Below are 22,929 nucleotides of genomic sequence, written 5' to 3'. Positions count from 1 at the left end.
ACCAGGGCGGCAGAGCAAGACTGTGTCTCAAAAATAAATAAATAAATAAATCAAAAAATAAATAAATAAATAGTACAAATTAAAAATAAAGGATATACACGTTTTAAATTTTGAATAATTAGCTTCCATTTTCCCTCCCTTAAGATAAAAGGTTATATTAATTTACAATCTTGCTAACACTGTATGGGTATCCCATTTCTCTATACCAGGTATGATCAACCTTTAAGTCCCATTTCTCTACCAGGTATAATTAACCTTTACGCCTTTGCCAATCCGATGGATGAAAATGGTATCTCATCCTAATTTGAATTTCTTTAATTATGAGTGGATTCAGCATTATTGCACATATTCACTTTTTGTATTTACTTTTCTGCTTATGTCTTCTTTTTTCATTGTTTATTAGGTCATTTTGCTTGTGTTTTTGCAATCATATCTTTGTTTGCTTTGGTACCTTTCCTCTCTCCAGGCTTCAACCAGATATAACCCCAGAGAACAGTATACATCTGGGCCACCGCTTTCTATCCTTAGAAAGTTTCTAGGGATAGAACTTTGAACCATGTAATGGAATCTAGTTTATAAGTAAAGGAAAAACTCCCAAACCTGTACATGATGCTGGTGTTAGCATCTTCATCTCTTATTCTTGCTCACATTTTTTGTTTATTAGTTAAAAAAAATCATAGAAACCCATAGCAAATATTGACTATGTTCTAGATACCGTGTTTAGCATTTTATTATCTCTTTAAGTGTCACAGCAAGCCTGTCAGGGAGTACTAGTTTGTCTCCATCTCTACAATTTTATGGACAGGATATCAGCCATGTCCAACACTTTGAATGCAAGGACTTTTTTGCTTATCTATGGTAGCAGATATCACCTTTTTAAAAGTTCATTAGCTAGTTAGTGTTAGTGTATTTTATGTATGGCCCAAGACAGTTCTTCTTCCAGTGTGGCCCAGGGAAGCTAAAAGGTTGGACACCCCTGCAAAAAACTGAGGGATGGTGAGATTAAGTGACTTGCCCAAGGTCACATAGCTAGTAAATGGCAAAACCAGGATTTGAGCCCAGGCACAGTGGCTCCATAGCCAGCCCTACTAACCACTAAGTTCTTTTACCTCCAGTATGAGTAATGGGGTATGTTGCCCATTGTCTGTTTCAGGAGACCTTTTTGCCCATCTATCCCCATTCAGAAAACTGGCTACAGTTGTTGAAGCAAGGGAAAGCTATTCATGTACAGGTCTGGGAGGTTTTTTTGTTTGTTTTTTGTTTTTGTTTTTTTACTTATAAACTAGATTTCCATTACATGGCTCAAAGTCAAAGTAATATAAAGAGGTACTTGGTGAAAAGTTTCACACCTACTCTTATCTGTTCTATTACCCCTGCCCTCATTTCTGTGTATACTTCCTGTTTCTTTGTATACTTACAAAGCAAAGTAAATAAATACGGCAGGCTAAATACGGCAGGTTGTCAAATAATGTCGTTTTGTCCAATGTCGTTTTGTTTTAATATTGATGAGAAAAGAAAAATCCATTCCTGCCTGGGGCCACTGTCTGTGTGGAGTCTGCACATTCTCCCCATGTCTGTGTGGGTTTTCTCCGGGTATTCAAGTTTCTTCCCACACCCCAAAGGTCTGCACATTAGGTGAGCTGGCATGTCTGAATTGTCCCCAGTCTGAGTGAGTGCAAGTGTATGTGTGAGTGTGCCCTGCAATGGGATGGCATCCTCTCCAGGGTTGGTTCCCACCTTGGCCTTGAGCTGCTGGGATGGACTCTGGCCACCTGGGACTGAACAGGCAGGTAAATCATTTACTTACTTGTTTTTATAAGTCTTTCTTAAATGTATGTGTAGCTCATATTTATTTCAGTGTTTAATATTAGAAGTGTTTTGGTCTGTATTTAGAAGTCTGGTGTTTTTGTGACCAGGATAGGTCAAAGGAACTTAACTCTTGTTTATGTCAATTAGCGCATGGTAAAGTTGGTTTTGTTATATGTCATTGTGCTTAAAGTCACAATTTCCAAGAACCTATCAACATTAAGGACTTACTGTGTATATGTACATACTTGTACATATATGTAATGTTTACTCATCAAATATTTATTGAGTGCCTCTTTATACAAGGAACTGTGCTGGCTTCCAAGGAGTATACAAAGAAGCATGAAACACAGAAATCTCTGGCCTCAGGAAGCTCACAGTGTAGTTCTATAATAAGAGCATAAGTGAAAATAAAACATAGTGTTTATATGACATAGTACTTTCTTAGCTGATTCAAGCCTCAATACAAAGCACATTCAGCCTGCTAAAGGTAGTAAATATTAATATGTATCTTGGCTTTTGAGGCTAAGGTGAGAGTTCTACTGAATTATCTATCAGTCTCTAAGATATAAGAAATATGTCTTATTTAATATCTTAATAGATTCTTCAGGACTTTATGGTTTGAACAAATGAATCTGTATTTCTTTTAAATATAGACTTCAAGGAAACTGTTTTATATCTTTCTTTTTTTTTTTTTTTTTTCCCAAATAGAGATAGGATCTCCCTCTGTCACCCAGGCTGGAGTGCAGTGGTGTGATCAAAGCTCACTGTAACCTCAGACTTCTGGGATCGAGAGATCCTCCTGCCTCAGCCTCCCAAGCAGCTGGGACTACAGATGCATACCACCACACCCAGCTAATTTTTGTGTTTTTTTTAATGTTTTGTTATATATGTTTGTGTATGTGTGTGTGTATATATATATATATATATAAATTTAAAAATATAAATAGAGACAAGGTCTCACCCTGTTACCTAGGCTGGTCTTGAACTCCTGGGCTCAAGCAATCTTCCTGCCTCGGTCTCCGAAAGTGCTGGGATTACAGGCATGAGCCACCGCACCCAGCCTCTTTTATATCTTCTTCATGAACCCAAAAGGAAGCTTTTTAAAGAACCATTTTTATTTTAGAGTCCATCCCTGCCTTGAGGAGCCTTATCAAGTTGGATCAAAATGAAACTTGTGTGCCTAATATAGAACTGAAGGATGAGGACTTATCTTTAGAAAGTTTGTTTTGGTGGGGATCATCTTTTTTCTTTATTGAGGATTCTTCTTCCAATTACTTCTGCCCCATGGGCAGTAAGTAGAAAAGAGTTTATCCCAATTACAATATAATATTTTAGAGCTATCAGCAAGCTACCTTCAATTTATTTTTTTATCTCAGTTTCTGTGTATTACAACTTAATTCTGTTAAAAGACATCTTTATTCAGAATCCCTCCAGTAGTTCTAGACATTCCAGAAACCATATGGAAGAAGTATGGTGTAGTGGTTAAAAGAATAGGCTCTGGAGCCAGCCTGCTCATATTGAAATTCTGAATCTGCCACTTTCTTTCTGTGACAAGTTACTGGACTTTTATTTATTTTCACTGCCCGTAAGTAGATGTCTTAAATGTTAGAGATTTGTGAATTAATTCAGTTTATTCTCCCCACTGAGCTTTAGAGCCATGGACAAGAACCAAAAGATGAAATCTAGCATCTTATATTTACCTAAGCACTTTTCATCAAAGACAATGCATGCTAACATGTAATATGCACATACTACATGCATAGAACACATGCACTAAGTAATTCCATGCATTTTTGTATGATGCAAAGTAGTATTCTTCTTTGAAGGAACACGAATCCCAAAGGAAAAAAGCCAAAGTTAAAGGTTACATAAGAGCTAGAAGTAGTAAGGAAACATGATTTTCTCTTGCTTCCTGCCCATGGCTGCCAAACGGTTCTCTGAAGACTGCTATGTGACAGAAGCCCTTTCCTTTGAAAACCTGTCACGTCACAACAAGAAAAAGATCTCTTTCTTTGGAGGTACATTTTTGGGCACAAGAAAGGCTTTTTAAAATTTTTTTGGCCATCCTTTTCATTGTAGGAGTCTGGTGCTTGCTGCCTAGTTTGGGAGTAGAGGAAAAGACTCTGGCTCTTTAGGGGGATAGAGATGGGAAAGGAGCATGGCCCAGCTGGGTGTACTAGCTCTCCCTCCGCTGCACTTCTGGAACCTTTCATATAAGGGCTTCAGGATAAGGGGGTTGCATAGCTTTAGGGTCTTATGGACATTTGGACCATTTGCTTCATAATCATTTTGAACTGTTTCCTTAGGCTCTTTATTGAGAAACTACCAAAGCATCGAGATTACAAATCTGCTGTCATTCCTGAAAAGAAAGACACAGTAAAGGTGGGTCTTCACTTTCATTGTTGCCCATCTAAAAGCTTCAGAGCAGCACAGACTGACTTCAAGATAAAAGTAGTAGTATCTGCATCTGAGTACCAGATCCTGCAATAGGAGATAAGGCCATTTCACCAGAACAGTTCTGAAGTAGCAGGTATGGTACAGTAGGGGGTATTTTAAATCATTTTGGGAAATGTTGCAGTCACCAACTTGACTTAAGTCTTCTTTTGGATTCTGTAATTTTCTGGCATTGTTCTAATTCTGTTTTCTGTTTTGTGTCTCAGAAATTAAAGGAGATTGCATTTCCCAAAGCAGAAGAGCTGAAGGCAGAGCTGTTAAAACGATATACCAAAGAATATACAGAATATAATGAAGAAAAGGTCAGTATATAACAGCTAAGAAGAAAATTATTTTGCTTTTTTAGGCTGTGCCCTGGGATTGTAATATGACATTTCAATATATCCTGTGCTTTTAATGTGCTGTTTCACCTTTTTTGGGCAAAGACCAGAAACTCAAAAAAGTAGAACACCAGTGGTTAGGCTCAGGGTTGTAACACAGATATAGCCTATTTGTCGAAGAGAGTGACTTGAGGGACAGAAAATCGGTCGCCTACCTGCTATGTCTAGAGTGAGAATCTTAAGAACAATGAACATTCTCTCCAAAACATAGGTTTTTAGATCAGAGAATTTGAGGTTTGGATTCACATTTGGTTATACCTGAAGCTATTTATAAGAATTGACTTTTCAAGCTATTTTTTTTTTTTTTTGAGACAGTCTCACTCTGTCGCCTAGGCTGGAGTGCAGTGGCACGATCTCAGCTCACTGCAACCTCTGCCTCCCCGACTCACGTGATTCTCCTACCTCAGCCTCCCAAGTGACTGGGACTACAGGCATCCGCCACCATACCTGGCTAATTTTTGTATTTTTAGTAGAGATGGGGTTTCACCATGTTGGCCAAGATGGTCTCAAACTCCTGACCTCAAGTGATCCGCCTGCCTCGGCCTTCCAAAGTGCTGGGATTACAGGCGTGAGCCGCTGCACCCAGCCATTTCAAGCTATTTTCAAATGATTCTTTTTAGGAAGTCAGTTAAAACATGTGGAGAAACTCCCAGGGCGCTGTCAGTGGCCAGCTGTGAATACATACTGCAGCCACTCACAGGCTGTTGTGTAGCTGTCTGCTGGTCTCTATTCTGGACTCTGATGTTGAAAATCAGCAGAGGGATGAACAGCTATGAGGTATATCCTTCTAAAGCACCAAGTGAGTGTAAGCTTTAAGGAGGAGGTTATTACTTAGCATTTCTTTCTTTCTTTTTTTTTTAAATCCAAATGCCACTCAAGTATTTCTTATTAGCTTAAAATGTCACTCTGTGTTGAACAAATGCACAAAAACCATAAAAATTTCAGAGGCCTCATTTTGGGTTAAAATTCAGTAGAAGGCAAGACGTGGTGGCTCATGCCTGTAATCCTAGCACTTTGGGAGGCTGAAGTGGGTGATCGCTTGAGCCCAGGAGTTCGAGACCAGCCTGGGCAACATGGTGAAACCCCATCTCTACAAAAAATACAAAAATTAGCTGGGTCTCTACAAAAAATACAGAAATTAGTGTGGTGGCACGCACCTCTGGTTTCAGCTACTCGGGAGGCTGAGATGGGAGGATCACCTGAGCCCAGGGAGATTGAGGCTGCAGTGAGCCATGATTGACCACTACAGTCCAGCCTAGGTGACAGAGTGAGACTCTCTAAGAAAAAAAAAAAAAATTCAGTAGAGACCCCCAAGATAGCAGGTATAAGTTTGGATCTGGTTCTATTTTATAGCCTTACTTGAAATATAGAATATGTACATGACACAGAGAGAAGAATAAAACTGTCTGTGATACAGGTTAGGAGAACACAGATAGTAAGTTGCATCAAGATTTCAGGCCAGACATTGTGGCTCACACCTGGAATCCCAGTGCTTCGGGAGGCCGAGGTGGGCAGATTATTTGATCCCAGGAGTTCAAGACTAGCCTGGGCAACATGGCGAAACCCTGTCTCTACAAAAAATACAAAAATTAGCCAGGTGTGGTGGTGCACACCTGTGGTCCCACCTACTCAGGAGGCTAAGGTGGGAGGATTGCTTGAGCCTAGGAGGTCAAGGCTGCAGTGAGCTGTGATCATGCCATTGCACTTCAGCCTGGGAAACAGAATGAGACCCTGTCTCAAAAAAAAAAAAAAGATTTCAGTGAAGAGGAAAGTGCATTAGGTAGAGTCATTGTCGGGAGGGTATTGAGAGGATTGGGATTTTAATTGTCCTTGGAGATAGGTATACTGTGGCCAGATAGAAAGGGGTGGTGACTACACTCCGTGGGTATAAAGATACTGAGGAAAGCATGAATTCTGTGTTAGGTAATCAGGCCACAGCAGAAGTACATTTTGGAAATCTCCATGCTAAAAAGCCTTGTTCTCCTGAAGTGTGAAGTCACTGAGGTGTGAAGTGTTAGCCTAAATTTTCTCTCTTTGTAGAAGAAGGAAGCAGAGGAATTGGCCCGGAACATGGCCATCCAGCAAGAGCTGGAAAAGGAAAAACAGAGGGTAGCACAACAGAAGCAGCAGCAATTGGAACAGGAACAGTTCCATGCCTTCGAGGAGATGATCCGGAACCAGGAGCTAGAAAAAGAGCGACTGAAAATTGTACAGGAGTTTGGGAAGGTAGACCCTGGCCTAGGTGGCCCGCTAGTGCCTAACTTGGAGAAGCCCTCCTTAGATGTGTTCCCCACCTCAACAGTCTCATCCATACAGCCTTCAGACTGTCACACAACTGTAAGGCCAGCTAAGCCACCTGTGGTGGACAGGTCCTTGAAACCTGGAGCACTGAGCAACTCAGAAAGTAGTAAGTGTATTTGCTGATGTCCTCTTCCTTCTCAGTTGCAGCCAAACAATATCATTCTGACGGGGTCAACCTAAGATTACCTCCCTGATCCCACTCATTAAGCTTTGGTCACAGAAACCTATCTGATAAGTATTGCTGTACTGTGTCCTAATACACTGGCTATGTTATAAAAGTGGCCTTTGCTGAAACCTAGTCTGGTCGATTTTCTGAAGAGCTAATATTGTTCTTGAAAGTCAGACTGTCAACTTTTTAGTGAAAGGAAAAGAATGTGCCAAACCGAATTCATAATCCTCAGATAACATCATCAGACTGCTGTGTGACTCTGTGTCCCCTGCTCTGACTTTGTTACCTCTCTAGCAATTCAGATCTTGCTGTTGAATATGCAAAAGCAGAACATCTTTCCCCTCCCACTTTTTTTTTTTTAATATGAAAATATAGCTGTGAGAGACACTTCCTAACTTTAGCTTGCTGGCTGTCTCACAGAGTTTCTCCATGGTGTTCAGAAACTGGGTCCATTCTTGGCATTTTTTATGAGCTGCTTTGTTCATGCCTTTTTTGGGGGACTACACTGTATTTTTTATTTTGTTGTGGTTTGGCATTTAACTTCTTCCAGAAGACTAAGTTCAGAAGTAAATAACTGCCCAGATTGTTTTCCATTCTCAAGAATATACACCAGTGTATTTCTTTTAAAGTCATACTCTCTGATATTCTTATCTGAGATAAAAGATATTTAAAATTAAAAGTTCAGATGAATGGGCAGTGTCTTAGTCCATTTTGTGCTGCTATAACAGAATACCTGAGGCTGGATAATTTATAATGAACATAAATTTATTTGGTTCATAGTTCTGGAGAGTGGAAAGTCCAAGACCCAGGGGCCTGGCAAAGGCCTTCTTGCTGCGTCATCCCACGACAGAAGGGTGGAAGGGCAAACAAAGATCCCTCATAGCCTCATCACCTCTTAAAGATCCTACCTCTCAATAATTTTGCATTAGGAATTAAGTTTCCAAAACATGAACTTTGGGAGACACAGTCAAACCACAGCAGGGAGGTTATTTTTTTAATTCTTTGTATTAGATTCTGACAGAAAATTCCCAAATGTTTCAAGAACTTGTGTCTTTTTCCCCCCTAAATTTTATTTTTTACTTTTATTTTTTAAGTTTTTGTGGGTACATAGTAGGTGTATGTATTTATGGGGTACATGAGATGTTTTGATACAGGCATGCAATATGAAATAAGCACATCATGGAGAATGGGGTATCCATCCCCTCAAGTATTTATCCTTTGAGTTACAAACAATCCAATTACATTCTTAAGGTTATTTTTAAGAAAACTTTTCTTAAGATAGTAGTTTGCCCTTTTCTTAACTTGAATAATTAAAGCCTACTATTTTCTCTTCTTGAAGTAATGTGCTCCTTACAGCTGTGGCCCAAGATTGGAGAAGACACTTTACAGCCCTTTTTTTGGTGCCATTAGAATGAGATCCCTACTCACTGCCTGAAGTTGGGGGAATCCCAGTGGCTTAATGTTGCTCCTCCAGGGCTGCTGGCTGTGAGGTCTGCTTGAGGAGGCAGGGCTCAGTGGTCACAGACCATTCTCCTTTCTCCATTACAGTTCCCACAATCGATGGATTGCGCCATGTGGTGGTGCCTGGGCGGCTGTGCCCACAGTTTCTCCAGTTAGCCAGTGCCAACACTGCCCGGGGAGTGGAGACATGTGGAATTCTCTGTGGAAAACTGGTAAAAAAAAAAAACCAAACTCTTCTCTGAACCGAAACTGTTTCTTCCCCTCTTGGCATCCTGTGACTCTCAGAGAAAATATCCAGGGTCAGTTACTCTTTGTACCAAGGAACCGTGGACTGCATAATTTCATGTCACTTTGAATTTGGTGACCCTGTATTGATTGATTGAATTGAAGTGATTATTTTAATGCTAGTAGTAAGAAATACTTAATTTTAAACTTGGTAGGAAGATCCAGTCATTATCTACATATCAATTTTTTTAGTACCTACTTTATGGTAGGACCTGGGAATATAAAATATGTAAAGCACATAGTATGTGTCCACGAAAAGTGTCCAGTCACTTTGGAGAGAAGGCAGACATGCACTAAAGTCTAACCAGCATGCTGAAAAATATGTACAGTATAAGTATTGGGAATTTTGAGGAAGGAAAGGTCACTGAATGGAGGCACTTAAAGAACCCATTACTGCTGAATGAATAAATAAATGAAGTAGAGTAAATGTAAGCCGAGGCTTACAGGATGAGAAGGGCTTAAGGAAACAGTGACAGGAAAACAACTTTAGACCTGAGCAAGGGAAGAGAAATGGTGCTCTACCCAGAGCTTCTCAGCAGAGCAGTTTGGCACAGCAGGAAATTCCCTCAGGGCTATGGTGTTTGCCCAGGCTGCAGAGTTCTGGGGTTGGTCTCTGCATCTGTCACTGTACAGAGTACCCCAGGCAATGTGCATCAGCAGCCAAGGTTGTGAACCACTGAGTGGCAGGACTCCTGCTGTGTGGGAAGGGCTTTCACTTGTATAGATGCTTACCTTTCCACTGTTGGGATGGAGTGGAGCAGGGTTGCATGAGCACCAGGGAATTGTGACCAGCTGTTTTCTCCTTTGGCAGATGAGGAATGAATTTACCATTACCCATGTTCTCATCCCCAAGCAAAGTGCTGGGTCTGATTACTGCAACACAGAGAACGAAGAAGAACTTTTCCTCATACAGGATCAGCAGGGCCTCATCACACTGGGCTGGATTCACGTAAGCAATTCTGAGCTGTCCGAGAGTTAGTCTCTGCCTCTCCCATGGTGGTATAAATACATGAGTGTTTCTTTGAACAAAGTCAATTATATCCAGATTATTTATTGTTTTTCTCTCTTTTGGATGCAGTCCTTAGCATACTTGACTATTGCACTTTGGTATTGTTTTCTGGGAACACTTAGGGCTTTTAAATTTTTTTAACTTTTTATTTATTTTTTAGTAAAAATAAACTGTTTTCCCTAAAGTTCCAGTTTCCCTCTGAGTGTAACTGGTGATGGGATGCTGGCCTAGAATATAAGTGGACATTGACCTTAGAGACTATGCCTACTGTGTACAGATGATGTTCCTTAAAGGTATATAATTCAAAATATTTTAAATGAGCCAAGGAGGTTAATTCAGATGCTTGCATTTGGTCTTTCTTAAAGCACCTTTATATAAACAAGAAGGGCTATAAATACACATGATTTTCAAGTGTCTGCATATCTTGTGCAGCCTTCTGGTAATGTTCAGGTAAAATATAATGCCTTCCCTAAAGATTATTTTTAAATTTTTCTTTCTATTCCTTTTCAACCCCTCACTCTCATAGCCCAAGCTGCATTTTATGCTGTATGACAGAGTTACAAATAAATTGGCTTATTCTTGGATTACACATACTTGTATGCCAGAATTTGGGAAAGACTGACCTGTGAGGCAGTCCCATGTGCCTTCTGTCCTTTCTTCTATTCAATTACATTCATGTTGATGATTTGCCTATTATTGTGTATCCCCATCCCACCCCCATTGTAGTAGATGGGGGAGAGAAAACTTGTTCCTTATCTGCCAGGGCATACAAATTTGAGTAAGGTATGATTTTAGCCTCATGAAGGAGATTAAATAAATAGACAGTTAATAACTTCACCTGGGGCAAAACGTGCTAAAGGCCACAAGAGGTGCCAGCAAGGCACTGTGGAATTCAGAGGAAGGAGGGACCATGCCTGATAGGGTTTAGTAGAATGTTGGCAAGCTGGGCCAAGGGCAAGTTCCTTAAGGAGCAGACAGGTGGAGAAGAGGCGGACTCTGTTCCTGGAGCACTGGGGGGACCAGTTCGCTGAGATTTATGGTTCATATCAGGAAACAGTGGTAGATTTTTTTTTTTTTTTTTGAGACAGAGTTTCACTCTTTTCACCCAGACTGGAGTGCAATGGCAAGATCTTGGCTCACTGCAACCTCCACCTCCCGGATTCAAGCGATTCTCCTACCTCAGCCTCCCAAGTAGCTGGGACTACAAGCGCCCGCCACCATGCCCAGCTAATTTTTGTATTTTTGGTAGAGATGGGATTTCACCATGTTGGCCAGACTGGTCTCGAACTACTGATCTCAGGTGATCCACCCGCCTCAGCCTCCCAAAGTGCTGGGATTACAGGCATGAGCCACCACGCCCGGCTAGATATGTTTTAATGTAGTACATTGGAGCCGAGTTCTGGAGGGTCTGGGGTGGACAGGCAGAATTGTTCCACTTTTTAGTAAGTGGAAAATTCCTAAAGGTTTTTGAGTAAAGCAATGATGTGATTAAAGCCATACTTTAGAAAATTTAAGATAAATACAGTTTTAAGGTAGGTTGTGGCAAGGAGATGATTTAAGAGGTTAGTGTGCTGATAAAGCCTAATAATGATAAGAGCTAGGGTGATGCCAGTGTGTTTGGGAAGGAGGAGATGAATGTAGGATTTCAGAGGATTTGGGAAATGAGTAATAGAGGAGGATGACTCAGAGTCAATGGTGACTCAGAGATTTGGGGCCTTGCAGTGATCATCTCATAAGCAAAAGTAGGGGATCCAGGAGAAGGATTTGGTTTGAAAGTGGGGTTCAGTTCTGAGCATGTTAAATTTCAGGTATTGATGAGATACTAAATCATTGGAGGTAGTTATCAGCCAGTTGGCAATGTAGGGCTAGAACTTGGGAGCAAAGTCAAAGCAGGAGAGAGGGCTCTGGGAATCCACTATTTAGTGCTGATCTTGGAAGCCCTGGAAGTAGGAGAAGAGTCTAGAGCAAGAAAAGGTTCACTGGCAACTTGGGGGACAGGCTACCTAAGGTAACATAGAATGTAGTTAGCAATGAAGCAAAGAGATGTATGAAAAAGGTGAGGGTAGTGGTAAGGCACAGAAGCCATAGGAGGAGGAAGGCTCTTTTGTTTTGTTTTGTTTTGTTTTGTTTTGTTTTTGAGACGGAGTCTCACACTGTCGCCCAGGTTGGGGTGCAATGGCGCAATCTTGGCTCTGCAACCTCTGCCTCCCAGGTTCAGGTGATTCTCCTGCCTCAGCATCCTGAGTAGCTGTGATTACAGGCACCCGCCACTATGCCTGGCTAATTGTGTGTGTGTGTGTGTGTGTGTGTGTGTGTATTTTTAGTAGAGACTGGGTTTCACTGTGTTGGCCAGGTGTGTGTGTGTGTGTGTGTATTTTTAGTAGAGACTGGGTTTCACTATGTTGGCCAGGCTGGTCTCAAAATCCTGACCTTGTGATCCTCGTGATTACAGGCATGAGCCACCGCACCCGGCCAAGGAAGGCTTTAAGAAAAAATTTCCAGATGTTAACCATGTCACATCCTATGGAGAGCTCCAGAATGGTGAAGACTCGGATCGGCCTGGATTTGATGAAATTATTGAGGATCTCAATTTAGTGTGTTTTAGGCATTAATGGGAGTAGACTGTAAGAGTTTAAGAAGTCATAGGGATTAAGTTTGTGGAGACAATGAAATATACACTACCATTTTGAGCAACTTAGCTCTAGAGGAAAGGAGAAACATGGAATGGTGGTTTAAGGAGAAGTTGGGTTGAGAGAATGGTTGATTGTTCAAAGTGAAAGGCTTGAACATGTTTTGTTTTGATGAAATATAACACATATAATAAGAAAGCACACAGAAACTAAATATATACTTTAGGCTGGGTGCGGTGGCTCATGCCTGTAATCCCAGCAGTTTGGGAGACCAAGGGGGGCAGATCACGAGGTCAGGAGTGCGAGACCAGCCTGGCCAACATAGTGAAACCCTGTCTCTACTAAAAACACAAAAATTAGCTGGACATGGTGGCGCATGCCTGTAGTCCCAGCTACTCGAGAGGCTGAGGCAGGAGAATTGCTTGAACCCCAGAGGCGGAGGTTGTGGTGAGCCAAGATTACGCCACTGCACTCCAGCCTGGGCAACAGAGCGAGACTTGGTTTTGGGAAAAAAAGAAACTAAATGTACACTTTAACAAATCATTAAGCAAATATCTATGTACATACACTACCTAGGTCAGGAAACAGAACACTGTCAGGAGCATGCATGCCCTAAGGGAGGGAAGTCCTCTCTCCCTTGCTTCGTTTATAATTTCACCACTTCAATGTGTATCTCTAAACACTATAGTTTACTTTTGCCTGGCTTTTACCTTTTTGTAAATGGAGTTATACCATATGTATATTTGTGTCTTGCTTCTTTTGCTCAACATTTTGAAGGTTTATCCACATTCTTGTGTGTAGTTTTCTGAACATGTTCTTATGCCCAATGAGCCAACAATGGAGATGTAAAAGGGCAGGAGAGACAAGGTAATGTGGTGATAAGGAAGGATCGAATGAGAAGTACATAGAGGGATTCATCTTCACAGGGGGAAAAACATCCATTCCTCCAAGACAAGATTGAATGAACGGAAATGAAGATCCAGAGAGATTTTTGAAATGATGTCTGGAGGAGTTGAGGAAACATGTTTTAGACAATCTTGACCTCAGTAAGGTTGGAGTCTAGGTCTGCTGTTGAGCAAGAGGGAGACCAAGGAGGAATTAGAAACTGGAGGAGATGGAGGAAAGTTTAGAATCATTACTGTACAGACTTCAGATAGAACTCAGCTACAAATGAATAAAAGAGTTTTAAGTGTCAGTGAGGGTCCAGTTGGGAACAGATTTGAAGCCTAAATTGATAGTAGTTCAGCTTTTTTATTTTTATTTTTTGAGATGAAGTCTCACTACGTTGTTTATGTTGGAATACATTGGCTATTCACAGGCACAATCATACTGCACTACAGCCTTGAGCTCCTGGGCCCAAGTGATCCTCCTGCCTCAGCCTCCTGAGTAGCTAAGACTACAAGCACACACCACTGTGCCCAGCTAGTTCAGCTTTTTTTCCTGCATATTTCTGCACCATTCCTTCCTAATTCGGGATTAAAAACAAACAGGCTGAGTATGGTGGCTCACACCTGTAATCCCAGAACTTTGGGAGGCCAAGGTGGGAGGATCACTTGAGGGCAGGAGTTCAAGACCAGCCTGGGCAACATAGCAAGACCTCATCTCTATAAATTAAAAAAAAAATTATGCATTTGTGGTGGCACACGCCTGTGGCCCAGCTACTTGGGAGGCTGAGGCAGGAAGATTGCTTGAGACTGGGAGGTCAAAGCTGCAGTGAGCCGTGATCACGCCACTGCACTCCAGCCTGGGCAACAGAGCGAAAACCCTATCTCAAAAACAAACGAAAAGCAGACCGTAAGATTTATTCAGATCTTAAAATTGGCCAGAGGAAAATGCAAAAGATCAGTTCTTCCTTCTTAACCTTGTCAACTATGAATCAGCTTCCTAGGTCAAAAGTATGGTTATGGATTGATCACCAACTGTTGTCAAACCTCCAGCCCAGAACTCAAGGCACTCCTCATCATGTTTCAGCGCTATCTGAGCCATTTCCCTTTAGGGAAAATTTCCCTCCTAGGTACCCAGGCTGCCTTCAGCATTCACCCTCCTTGCTCATTTCTGCTCCTTCGGTATATTGTTTTCTCTTTGTCAAAGTGCCTTCCTCTATCCCCAGCAGCATGGGCACGGTGAACATAATGAACTATTCATTCAAGAAACTTGACTATGAAAGGAAGGAGGGAGAGAAGGTACAGTGTTAGAGAGGAGCAGGGGATCACGGCAAAGTTTTTCGATTCTGTTTAAGAGTTGTTTACTGAGTCCCTGCTTATGTCTCTTTATTATCTTTCTGGCTACCCACGTTTGCTCCCAGTTAGAATCCTGGACTCTAACCATGGGATGGAAGGTGGTGTTGGCACAGGCCACTGCTCTTTAGCAGCCTAAAGGATTATATTCTCATCAGGTAGAAACTTTGTGGTCACTGAAGTCCTTACATGCCCCATGAAGACTTGTGTGTGGATTTGCTGCCTGCACTGAGCTAACACGTTCCTGTCCTGAAGGCTTCTTCCACAGTGAGCTCATCACAGCACCCTGTGGAATGGTGCTTCTCAGATGAGGCTGCACATAAGAATCGCTTAGTGAGCTTTCAAGAAAAATGTTCCTTCATGATGGTTCTTTCCAGGGGTGGGGTGCAGGAGTCTGGGCTTTTGTCAAGCTCCTCAGGAGATTTGTTTTTTTGGACAGCAGGTTTGAAAACGCTAGTCAATTGCATGTCTTTATTGTCTGTGCTTTTCTGTCAGTGAAGGTTGGTTGTCTTTTTGAATCATGCTAGATCTTTTTCCATTTTTGTTACCTAAGATCACACCTCCTCTAAGATGAACATAAGTCATTATATAGTTGTCTGTTTTGTATATAAAATATGTGCTTAATAAAACAAACAATGGAAACAAATAATCGGGATGCACATTTAGGTGATGTTTTAACTGATTAACCTCAAATTTTAGCATCGTGTTCTCCTTCCAAACAGAATGGTCTCCTTTGTATGGTTTAACTATCTACTGAAATTCAAGTATTCTCCTACCTCCCATATCTTCCTTGGATGATGCTTTAGCTATAGGACAGCCTTTGCCTATAGAACCTGATTCATGTTTGACCTTTTAACACCTCTGTGGGAGAGAAGAATCATTCATCTAATTGTGGTTTACTAAGTCCTTGACTTCCACCATGTTGAAATATTGGGTATGTACCATCTGTTCCAGAATGGGTGACTCAGTGGTATGAAGAGACTTTGTAAGGAACCAAATAAGTCTTGATGGTCAATTAGAAATTATGAGTCTCTTGAAAAACCAAAGCCTGAATCATCCAGAGAGAAACACTTCTTAGAGGAGATAGAAGAAATTCCCAGCAAAAGTTCCAAGGGCCACTGAGTGCCATTCACAATTGTTGAGGACACCCACCTACCTTGTCCATGGATGCCCATCACGACAACCCCATTAACACCTTTGATTCCATGGATCCCTGGGTGAATCCAACATCATAGTCCTTGAGTTCTTCCAATTTGGTTCAAGAACAGGAGAGCTAGAGCAGGAAATATCAACAAACAACCCCCTCTTCTGTCTCCAACCCTGAGATGCAAATGTCTTTTCCTGTCTCCACTCCTACTGTCTGGTGATCTTTGTGCAGCAGGTATGTGCCTGAAGGAGGTCTCCAAGCCAGTTTCTGTGTGCTGTCATCTGAGATGGGGTTCCCCTTGCCAGTGCTCACACCCCACAAGACCTACCATACTGATCTCCTGGCTAGCACACACCAACCCCAGGGAAGCCTTTTCTTCACACTTGGAACCTAGATCTTGATTTCCTTTTGAGAGGTCAGAATTTGTTTAACTGGAATGTGGCACAGCATTGAATTCTTCTGCCTTGTCTATTCCAGCCTCAGAATTCTGTTTTTCTCCCACTTTGCAGTGGTCTTTGAGTTTTAACACTGTGGAAGAGTATCTTTCCCCGATGATGCCCCAGATGGAAGGTTTGAGCTCTGTCCCTGGGTCCTCTCCATACCCTACCCGTTTAATGGCCCGATGTCTTGATGCCTTCTCGCATCAAGGCTCTGCAGCCTACAGTCCTTCATCCAACCAGGGATTCCAGAACCCATCAGGTACCCTAGATCTTCTGAACCAGTGGGATCAGAGTCCCCGTTTTGAGTAGTAAAGAGAAGAAAGTTCCCCCTTTGTGTTTACCTCCCTTTTTGTCTGCCTACTCCAGTTCCGCCTTCCCCCTGAGTGCTCAAGCTGCCTAACATCTTCCACTGCCTTCAAACAAGGGAAGCCAGACAGTTCCAAGCCTCTTCGTCCACAGTTTACTTTTGTCCAGTACAGCCTTGGTGACCTCTGGGAGCTCTCTCCCTGAGAAGGTTGTCTGAGTGAATTAGATGAAATGTGGTGGGTGGGTTATTTGGTATGTCATCTATAACCATGAGCTAGGATGGCATGCACTTGCCTGGGCTTAATGCTGTTACTTTCCATTAGAAAAAGATCACCTTATCATTCATCAGACACTCTACAGAATCTCAGAATTATGGTTCTGCACAATGTAAGTGAGGGCATACATCCACCTACCCAGGAACTGAAGTGGAATCTCCCCCACCCCACTTGTGGCATCTCCCCACGATTGCTCTTCAGACAAATCCTCATCTGTTTAGTTGTCATTCTGCTGGGGACAATGCAATCTAAGTTATTTCATTTAGTTATTTTCATCCCCTTCCCCTCTCTCATTGTATCCTTCACCACAGACAGCTCTTCCAGTTTCCAATAATTGTTTATGCTCCTTATTTTTCTTTTTTTTTGAGATGGAGTCTCACTCTGTCACCCAGGCTGGAGTGCAGTGGCGCGATCTCGGCTCACTGCAAGCTCCACCTCCCGGGTTCGTGCTCTTCTCCTGCCTCAGCCTCCTAAGTAGCTGGGACTACAGGCGCGTGCCACCATGCCTGGCTAATTTTTTTGTTTTTTTTGTTTGTTTGTTTTTTGTTTTTAGTAGAGACAGGGTTTCACCATGTTAGCCAGGATGGTCTCGATCTCCTGACCTCATGATCTGCCTGCCTCAGCCTCCCGAATAGCTGGGCTTACAGGTGCCCGCCACCACGCCCAGCCAACTTTTGTATTTTTAAGAGAGATGTGGTTTCACCATGTTGGCCAGGCTGGTCTCAAACTCCTGACCTCAAATGATCTACCCTCCTCAGCCTCCCAAAGTGCTGGGGGTTATGGACATAAGCCTCCATGCCCAGCCTGTTTTTGTTTTTTCTTTTTTTAATTGACAAATAACAATAGTCTATATGTTTTGAAATATGTATGCATATATTGTGGAATGGGAAAATCAAGCTAATTAGCATATGCATTATGTCACATACTTTTTTGTGGTGAGAACACTTGAAATCTACTCAAGCAGTTTTCAAGTGTATAATACATTGTGATGAACAGTAGTCACCATGTTGTATAGTAAGTCTCTTGAACTTAAAAAAAGAAAGAAATTATGAGTCTCTTCACATACTGGTATTAAGCAATATTTGTTTACAGTGCTGGAAAGGAGCTTCCTTACTTATTAGGAACCTCAGGTGGACCTCTCATGGTTGCAGATGGCTTCTCACTTACAAAGGAGATTGTGACCAGCTGTTGAGAACTGTCTGGCTTTACTTCCTTCAGAGACCAGGCTTGGTTGTATGTCAGAGTAGTCCCCCGCCTTATCCTCAGGGGATATGAGCCCAGACCCCCCAATGGATGCCTGAAATCACAGATAGTACCAAACCCTATATATGCTATGTTTTTTTCCTATACATGCATACTTGCGATAAAGTTTAATTTATAAATTAGGCACAGGAAGAGATTAACAACAACTATAATAAAACAGAACAGTTATAAAAATACAGTGTAATAAAAGTTATGTGAAGATGATCTCTCTTTCTCAAAGTGTGTTATCGTATGTAATATTTTCAGATTGCAGTTGATATGGATAGCTTGAAACCTCAGAAAGGGAATCGCAAATAAGGAGGGATTACCATATATCCTCGTTAAGAGTCCTCTGACTCTTTTTCTCTCCTCAGACTCACCCCACACAGACCGCGTTTCTCTCCAGTGTCGACCTACACACTCACTGCTCTTACCAGATGATGTTGCCAGAGTCAGTAGCCATTGTTTGCTCCCCCAAGTTCCAGGAGTGAGTATAGAGGGCGTGGTTCTGGGTGTTTCAAGGGGGTAGTAGGGAAGAAAGCCTCAGGGGAAAAGGTCTCTATTCTTGTGGACTTGTCCTTTGTAAAATACATAGATTATAATGTAAGTTGGTTATTCTAAAGGGCTTCCTTTTAAGCCCCATATCATGATTAATCTATCATGCTTGTTCAAAAAGATATCCAAGTAACAACTTAGTTGCTTTTCTAAGAAAAGTCTACGAGAAATTTGAAGTGTTTGACTTGAAGCGATAGGAATGTCAAGAGTTTTATGTTGGATTAGAAAGTTTCAAAATCAAACACATTATCTCAGAATGCACTTCTTTTTCATACCAAATCCTGTCTCTACTCCCACTTTGATTATTTACTATGAATTCTCCAGCAAAACTAGTGTGATGGCAGTAATGAGTCATTCTCTAACTGTGATTCATTCACCAGAGAAGAGACCTGTGAGGCAGCATCCTACAGAAGCTGTCTCACAATGACCTCTGCCCTGCTGTGTGAGTGTGCATGCTGGTGTGTGTGTGCGTGCATATGTTTGGGATGGAGGGACACCTTTGCTTGACTCTTTTAGCCTGCCTTTTTTAAATTTCAGAACTGGATTCTTTAAACTAACTGACCATGGACTAGAGGAGATTTCTTCCTGTCGCCAGAAAGGATTTCATCCACACAGCAAGGATCCACCTCTGTTCTGTGTACGTATCTATGTAAAAGAAAATGGGGCTATGCTTCAAGCAGGGAGGACAGTCAGAGCTGATGAAATGCATCATCCTTTCTGATTCACACAGAAGACCAGCCTTGTCACTTACCTTGCCAGATCTCCATAGTAAGGACGTACATGAGAAGCAGTGTGGGACAGGAATAGATTTGAATCTTAGCTCTGCCACTGTGTGCCTTTGATTGGGTTACTTACCATTCCTGGGCCTCAGTTCTCCCATCTATAAAATAGGCATAATAATAACACCTACTTTATAGGGTTCTTGAGATGATTAAATGAAGTAATGTGCAGGAAGTATGTAATGCAGTCGCTGGCTTATTAAATGTTACTTTTTCCTTTCATCAATGTCTCTTTCTAAGCCTGTACTTCAATAAGAGATTTGAAGGCAAAGGAAAAGAGAAGCCACTTAAGATAGGTAAATTAAGTATATTTGTAGAATTTTGCTTAAATCATAGGGGCTTTACGACCTTCCTACGAAGTTCTTTTTTCCCTATGTTGTGGTCTGTGAATAAAAAGTTTAGTTGATGATAAGATCAGTATGTTTCCATTTGCCCCTGCAAGCTGATTTGATGGTGTTGCATTACTCCATGCTGGCCATGGAGTATTATTTCTTTTGGGTTCAGAGAAAAGTGAGCGATATGGAAAAGGGACTAAGAACCTTGACACTTAAAAGGACCTGGAGATGCTTAGAAGAGAAACCCCAGGAAGGATCTGAGAGCTGATTTCAAGTGTTAGAAGAGTTGATGTATAAAAAAAGGGATTGGGTATATTTCATGTCACTCCTAGCACTAAAACAAAGACTTCATGGAATGATGGTTTTCTGCTGAGCGTGAGGAAGAACTTTCTGACAAATCTGTTCAAAAATAGATCAGTCTGCCTTGGAATGTCTAAGTACTAGGATGTTGAAACAAAGACTACACAATCAGAAAAAAAGGTCTGGGGCACCAGTGCCCACGTTTTCAGTTATAAAGACCCCTGTTGCATGCCAAAAGGGAGCATTCTTCTCTCACCATGTGACAGTAGGTGTACTTTATTATTTGGGTGACATCATAGCCAAAAAAACTGTGATGAATTCAGTAATTCTTTTAAATTAATATATATTTTAGGGATGACACTATTTGTTCCCAAGTTTAGGAATCAAAGAATGAGTCTAGAATGTATATACATTTTAAAAATAAACAAAGGTAAATGGGCAAAACACTGATTCCATCTACAGGTGGGACTGGTGGTAGTAATGAGTCCCAGACTCTTACCACAACTACCACTTAAATAGCAGTCTGGCTTCCAGACTGAGAACCACTAGCCTAGAATGAACATTTTAAATAAGGGTGTTTTTGTTTTTGTTTTTGTTTGAAACAGAGTCTTGCTCTGTTGCTGGGCTGGAATGCAGTGGTATGATCTCAGCTCACTGCAGCCTCTGCCCCCCAGGTTCAAACAATTCTCCTGCCTCAGCCTCTCAAATAGCTGGGACTACAGGTGCGGGCCGCCACACCGGGTTAAATTTTTTTTTTTTTTTTTTTTTTTTTTTTAGTAGAGTCAGGGTTTCACCATGTTGGCCAGGATGGTCTTGATCTCCTAACCTCATGATCTGCCCACCTTGGCCTCCCAAAGTGCTGGGATTACAAGTGTGAGCCACCGCACCCAGCCAAAAAGTGGTTTTTTAAAATGACTTTTCAGGCCGGGCACGGTGGCTCACGCCTATAATCCCAATACTTTGGGAGGCTGAGGCAGGCAGATTACTTGAGGTCGGGAGTTCAAGTCCAGCCTGACCAACATGGCGAAACCCCACCTCTACTAAAAACACAAAATTAGCCAGGCGTGGTGGCTCGTGCCTGTAATCCCAGCTACTGGGAAAGCTAAGGCAGGAGAATCGCTTGAACCTGGGAGGCGGAGGTTGCAGTGAGCCGAGATCATGCCACTGCACTCCAGCCTGGGCAACAGAGCAAGATCCTATATGAAGAAAAAAAAAAAAGACTTTTCAGAATTTTCTAGGACTCCACCTTTCTTTTTTCCTATTGCAGAGCTGCAGCCACGTGACTGTTGTGGACAGAGCAGTGACCATCACAGACCTTCGATGAGCGTTTGAGTCCAACACCTTCCAAGAACAACAAAACCATATCAGTGTACTGTAGCCCCTTAATTTAAGCTTTCTAGAAAGCTTTGGAAGTTTTTGTAGACAGAGTAGAAAGGGGGGCATCACCTGAGAAAGAGCTGATTTTGTATTTCAGGTTTGAAAAGAAATAACTGAACATATTTTTTAGGCAAGTCAGAAAGAGAACGTGGTCACCCAAAAGCAACTGTAACTCAGAAATTAAGTTACTCAGAAATTAAGTAGCTCAGAAATTAAGAAAGAATGGTATAATGAACCCCCATATACCCTTCCTTCTGGATTCACCAATTGTTAACATTTTTTTCCTCTCAGCTATCCTTCTAATTTCTCTCTAATTTCAATTTGTTTATATTTACCTCTGGGCTCAATAAGGGCATCTATGCAGAGATTTGGAAGCCATTTAGAAAATCTTTTGGATTTTCCTGTGGTTTATGGCAATATGAATGGAGCTCATTACTGGGGTGAGGGACAGCTCACTCCATTTGACCAGATGATTTGGCTAACACATCCCGAAGAATGATTTTGTCAGGAATTATTGTTATTTAATAAATATTTCAGGATATTTTTCCTCTACAATAAAGTAACAATTAACTTATGTTTTTGTGCTTCAGAGTGATCCATTTGATCAAGCATTGTATAAACAGGTTAAAAAAAGGTATGGTTGTTTTGGAAAGGTGAAGGAAAAATGGAATTTGAGATATACTGACATTGATGGTGTGTCCCAGTTCACTTTTAATTATTCCTTGTTTTTTATCTGCCTGTTGCCGTCTTCCAGAGGTGTTGTGAAGTCATCTCTGTTCTTTTGGTGCCGTCTCAAATGGGTCAACCATTCACTTCCTCCTTATGCCCTCCATGCTTTTGGCTGAGGATAATGAAGCCTTTGTTTGGAGTGCCAGGTTACACTCCAATAAATGATTACATTTCCCAGCCACCCCACCCTACCAATTTCATTGTGTTGGCTGTTCTTTTCTGACTAAGGCAATACCTAGGAAAACGCTTGAAGCGGCAATTGATACTGCAGTTTTCTGTGAGCTGAGCCTGGTGTTCTAGGTGGCCTAGAAATAATGGTGTCATTTGTGACACCTCGAGTGAGGGCAGGAGAGTAAATACTTTGGCTAGGAGAAGAGTGATTTATTCTTTATCAGAATTCTAGATGGGGGAGGGAGAATCTGTGAATGTATAAAGTTTTCTTCATTTTTAAATTTTGTCTCAGTCTTTATTGCTTAGGTTAGTGGTCCTTGAACTTGTCCCCTGAAAGAGCCCAGTTCTCTATATTCTTTTTCTTCTCTTGGGTTCTTAATTCCCCATATAGTGGAAATTCCTTCTTTGCTGTTTTGGTATGGGTGGGTCTGGGGGCCAGTTGGGCTTGGGCAAGCCATTTCCTGCTGCGGCCCAGAGCAGCCTGGCTGTTCCACCTTGCTCTAAACAGTCCTGAAATTGCCCAGTCTTGTGCTTTTGG

At 41.7% G+C, this 22,929-nt stretch overlaps 1 protein-coding gene across 4 annotated transcripts in view; it reads left to right on the top strand.

Annotated features, from left to right (window-relative positions):
• Positions 1-22,065, top strand: part of STAMBP (STAM binding protein) — a 33,870-nt gene extending 11,805 nt beyond the window's left edge. For all 4 annotated transcript variants that reach the window (XM_004029438.4, XM_019021219.4, XM_019021220.4 and 1 more), the window contains 8 exons: positions 4,116-4,191; positions 4,470-4,565; positions 6,684-7,050; positions 8,662-8,786; positions 9,671-9,808; positions 18,520-18,632; positions 19,238-19,337; positions 21,382-22,065. In XM_004029438.4, the coding sequence (XP_004029487.1) occupies positions 4,116-4,191; positions 4,470-4,565; positions 6,684-7,050; positions 8,662-8,786; positions 9,671-9,808; positions 18,520-18,632; positions 19,238-19,337; positions 21,382-21,438 (1,072 nt within the window). In that variant the 3' untranslated portion in view covers positions 21,439-22,065. The remainder of the gene's footprint in view (positions 1-4,115; positions 4,192-4,469; positions 4,566-6,683; positions 7,051-8,661; positions 8,787-9,670; positions 9,809-18,519; positions 18,633-19,237; positions 19,338-21,381) is intronic.
• The last annotated feature ends 864 nt before the right edge of the window (positions 22,066-22,929 follow it).

This window comes from Gorilla gorilla, chromosome 12 (genome assembly GCF_029281585.2).
Source record: "Gorilla gorilla gorilla isolate KB3781 chromosome 12, NHGRI_mGorGor1-v2.1_pri, whole genome shotgun sequence".
NCBI lineage: Eukaryota > Metazoa > Chordata > Mammalia > Primates > Hominidae > Gorilla > Gorilla gorilla.
The sequence above is the reverse complement of the archived record's forward strand: the minus strand, read 5'-3'. Positions and strand labels throughout refer to the sequence as shown.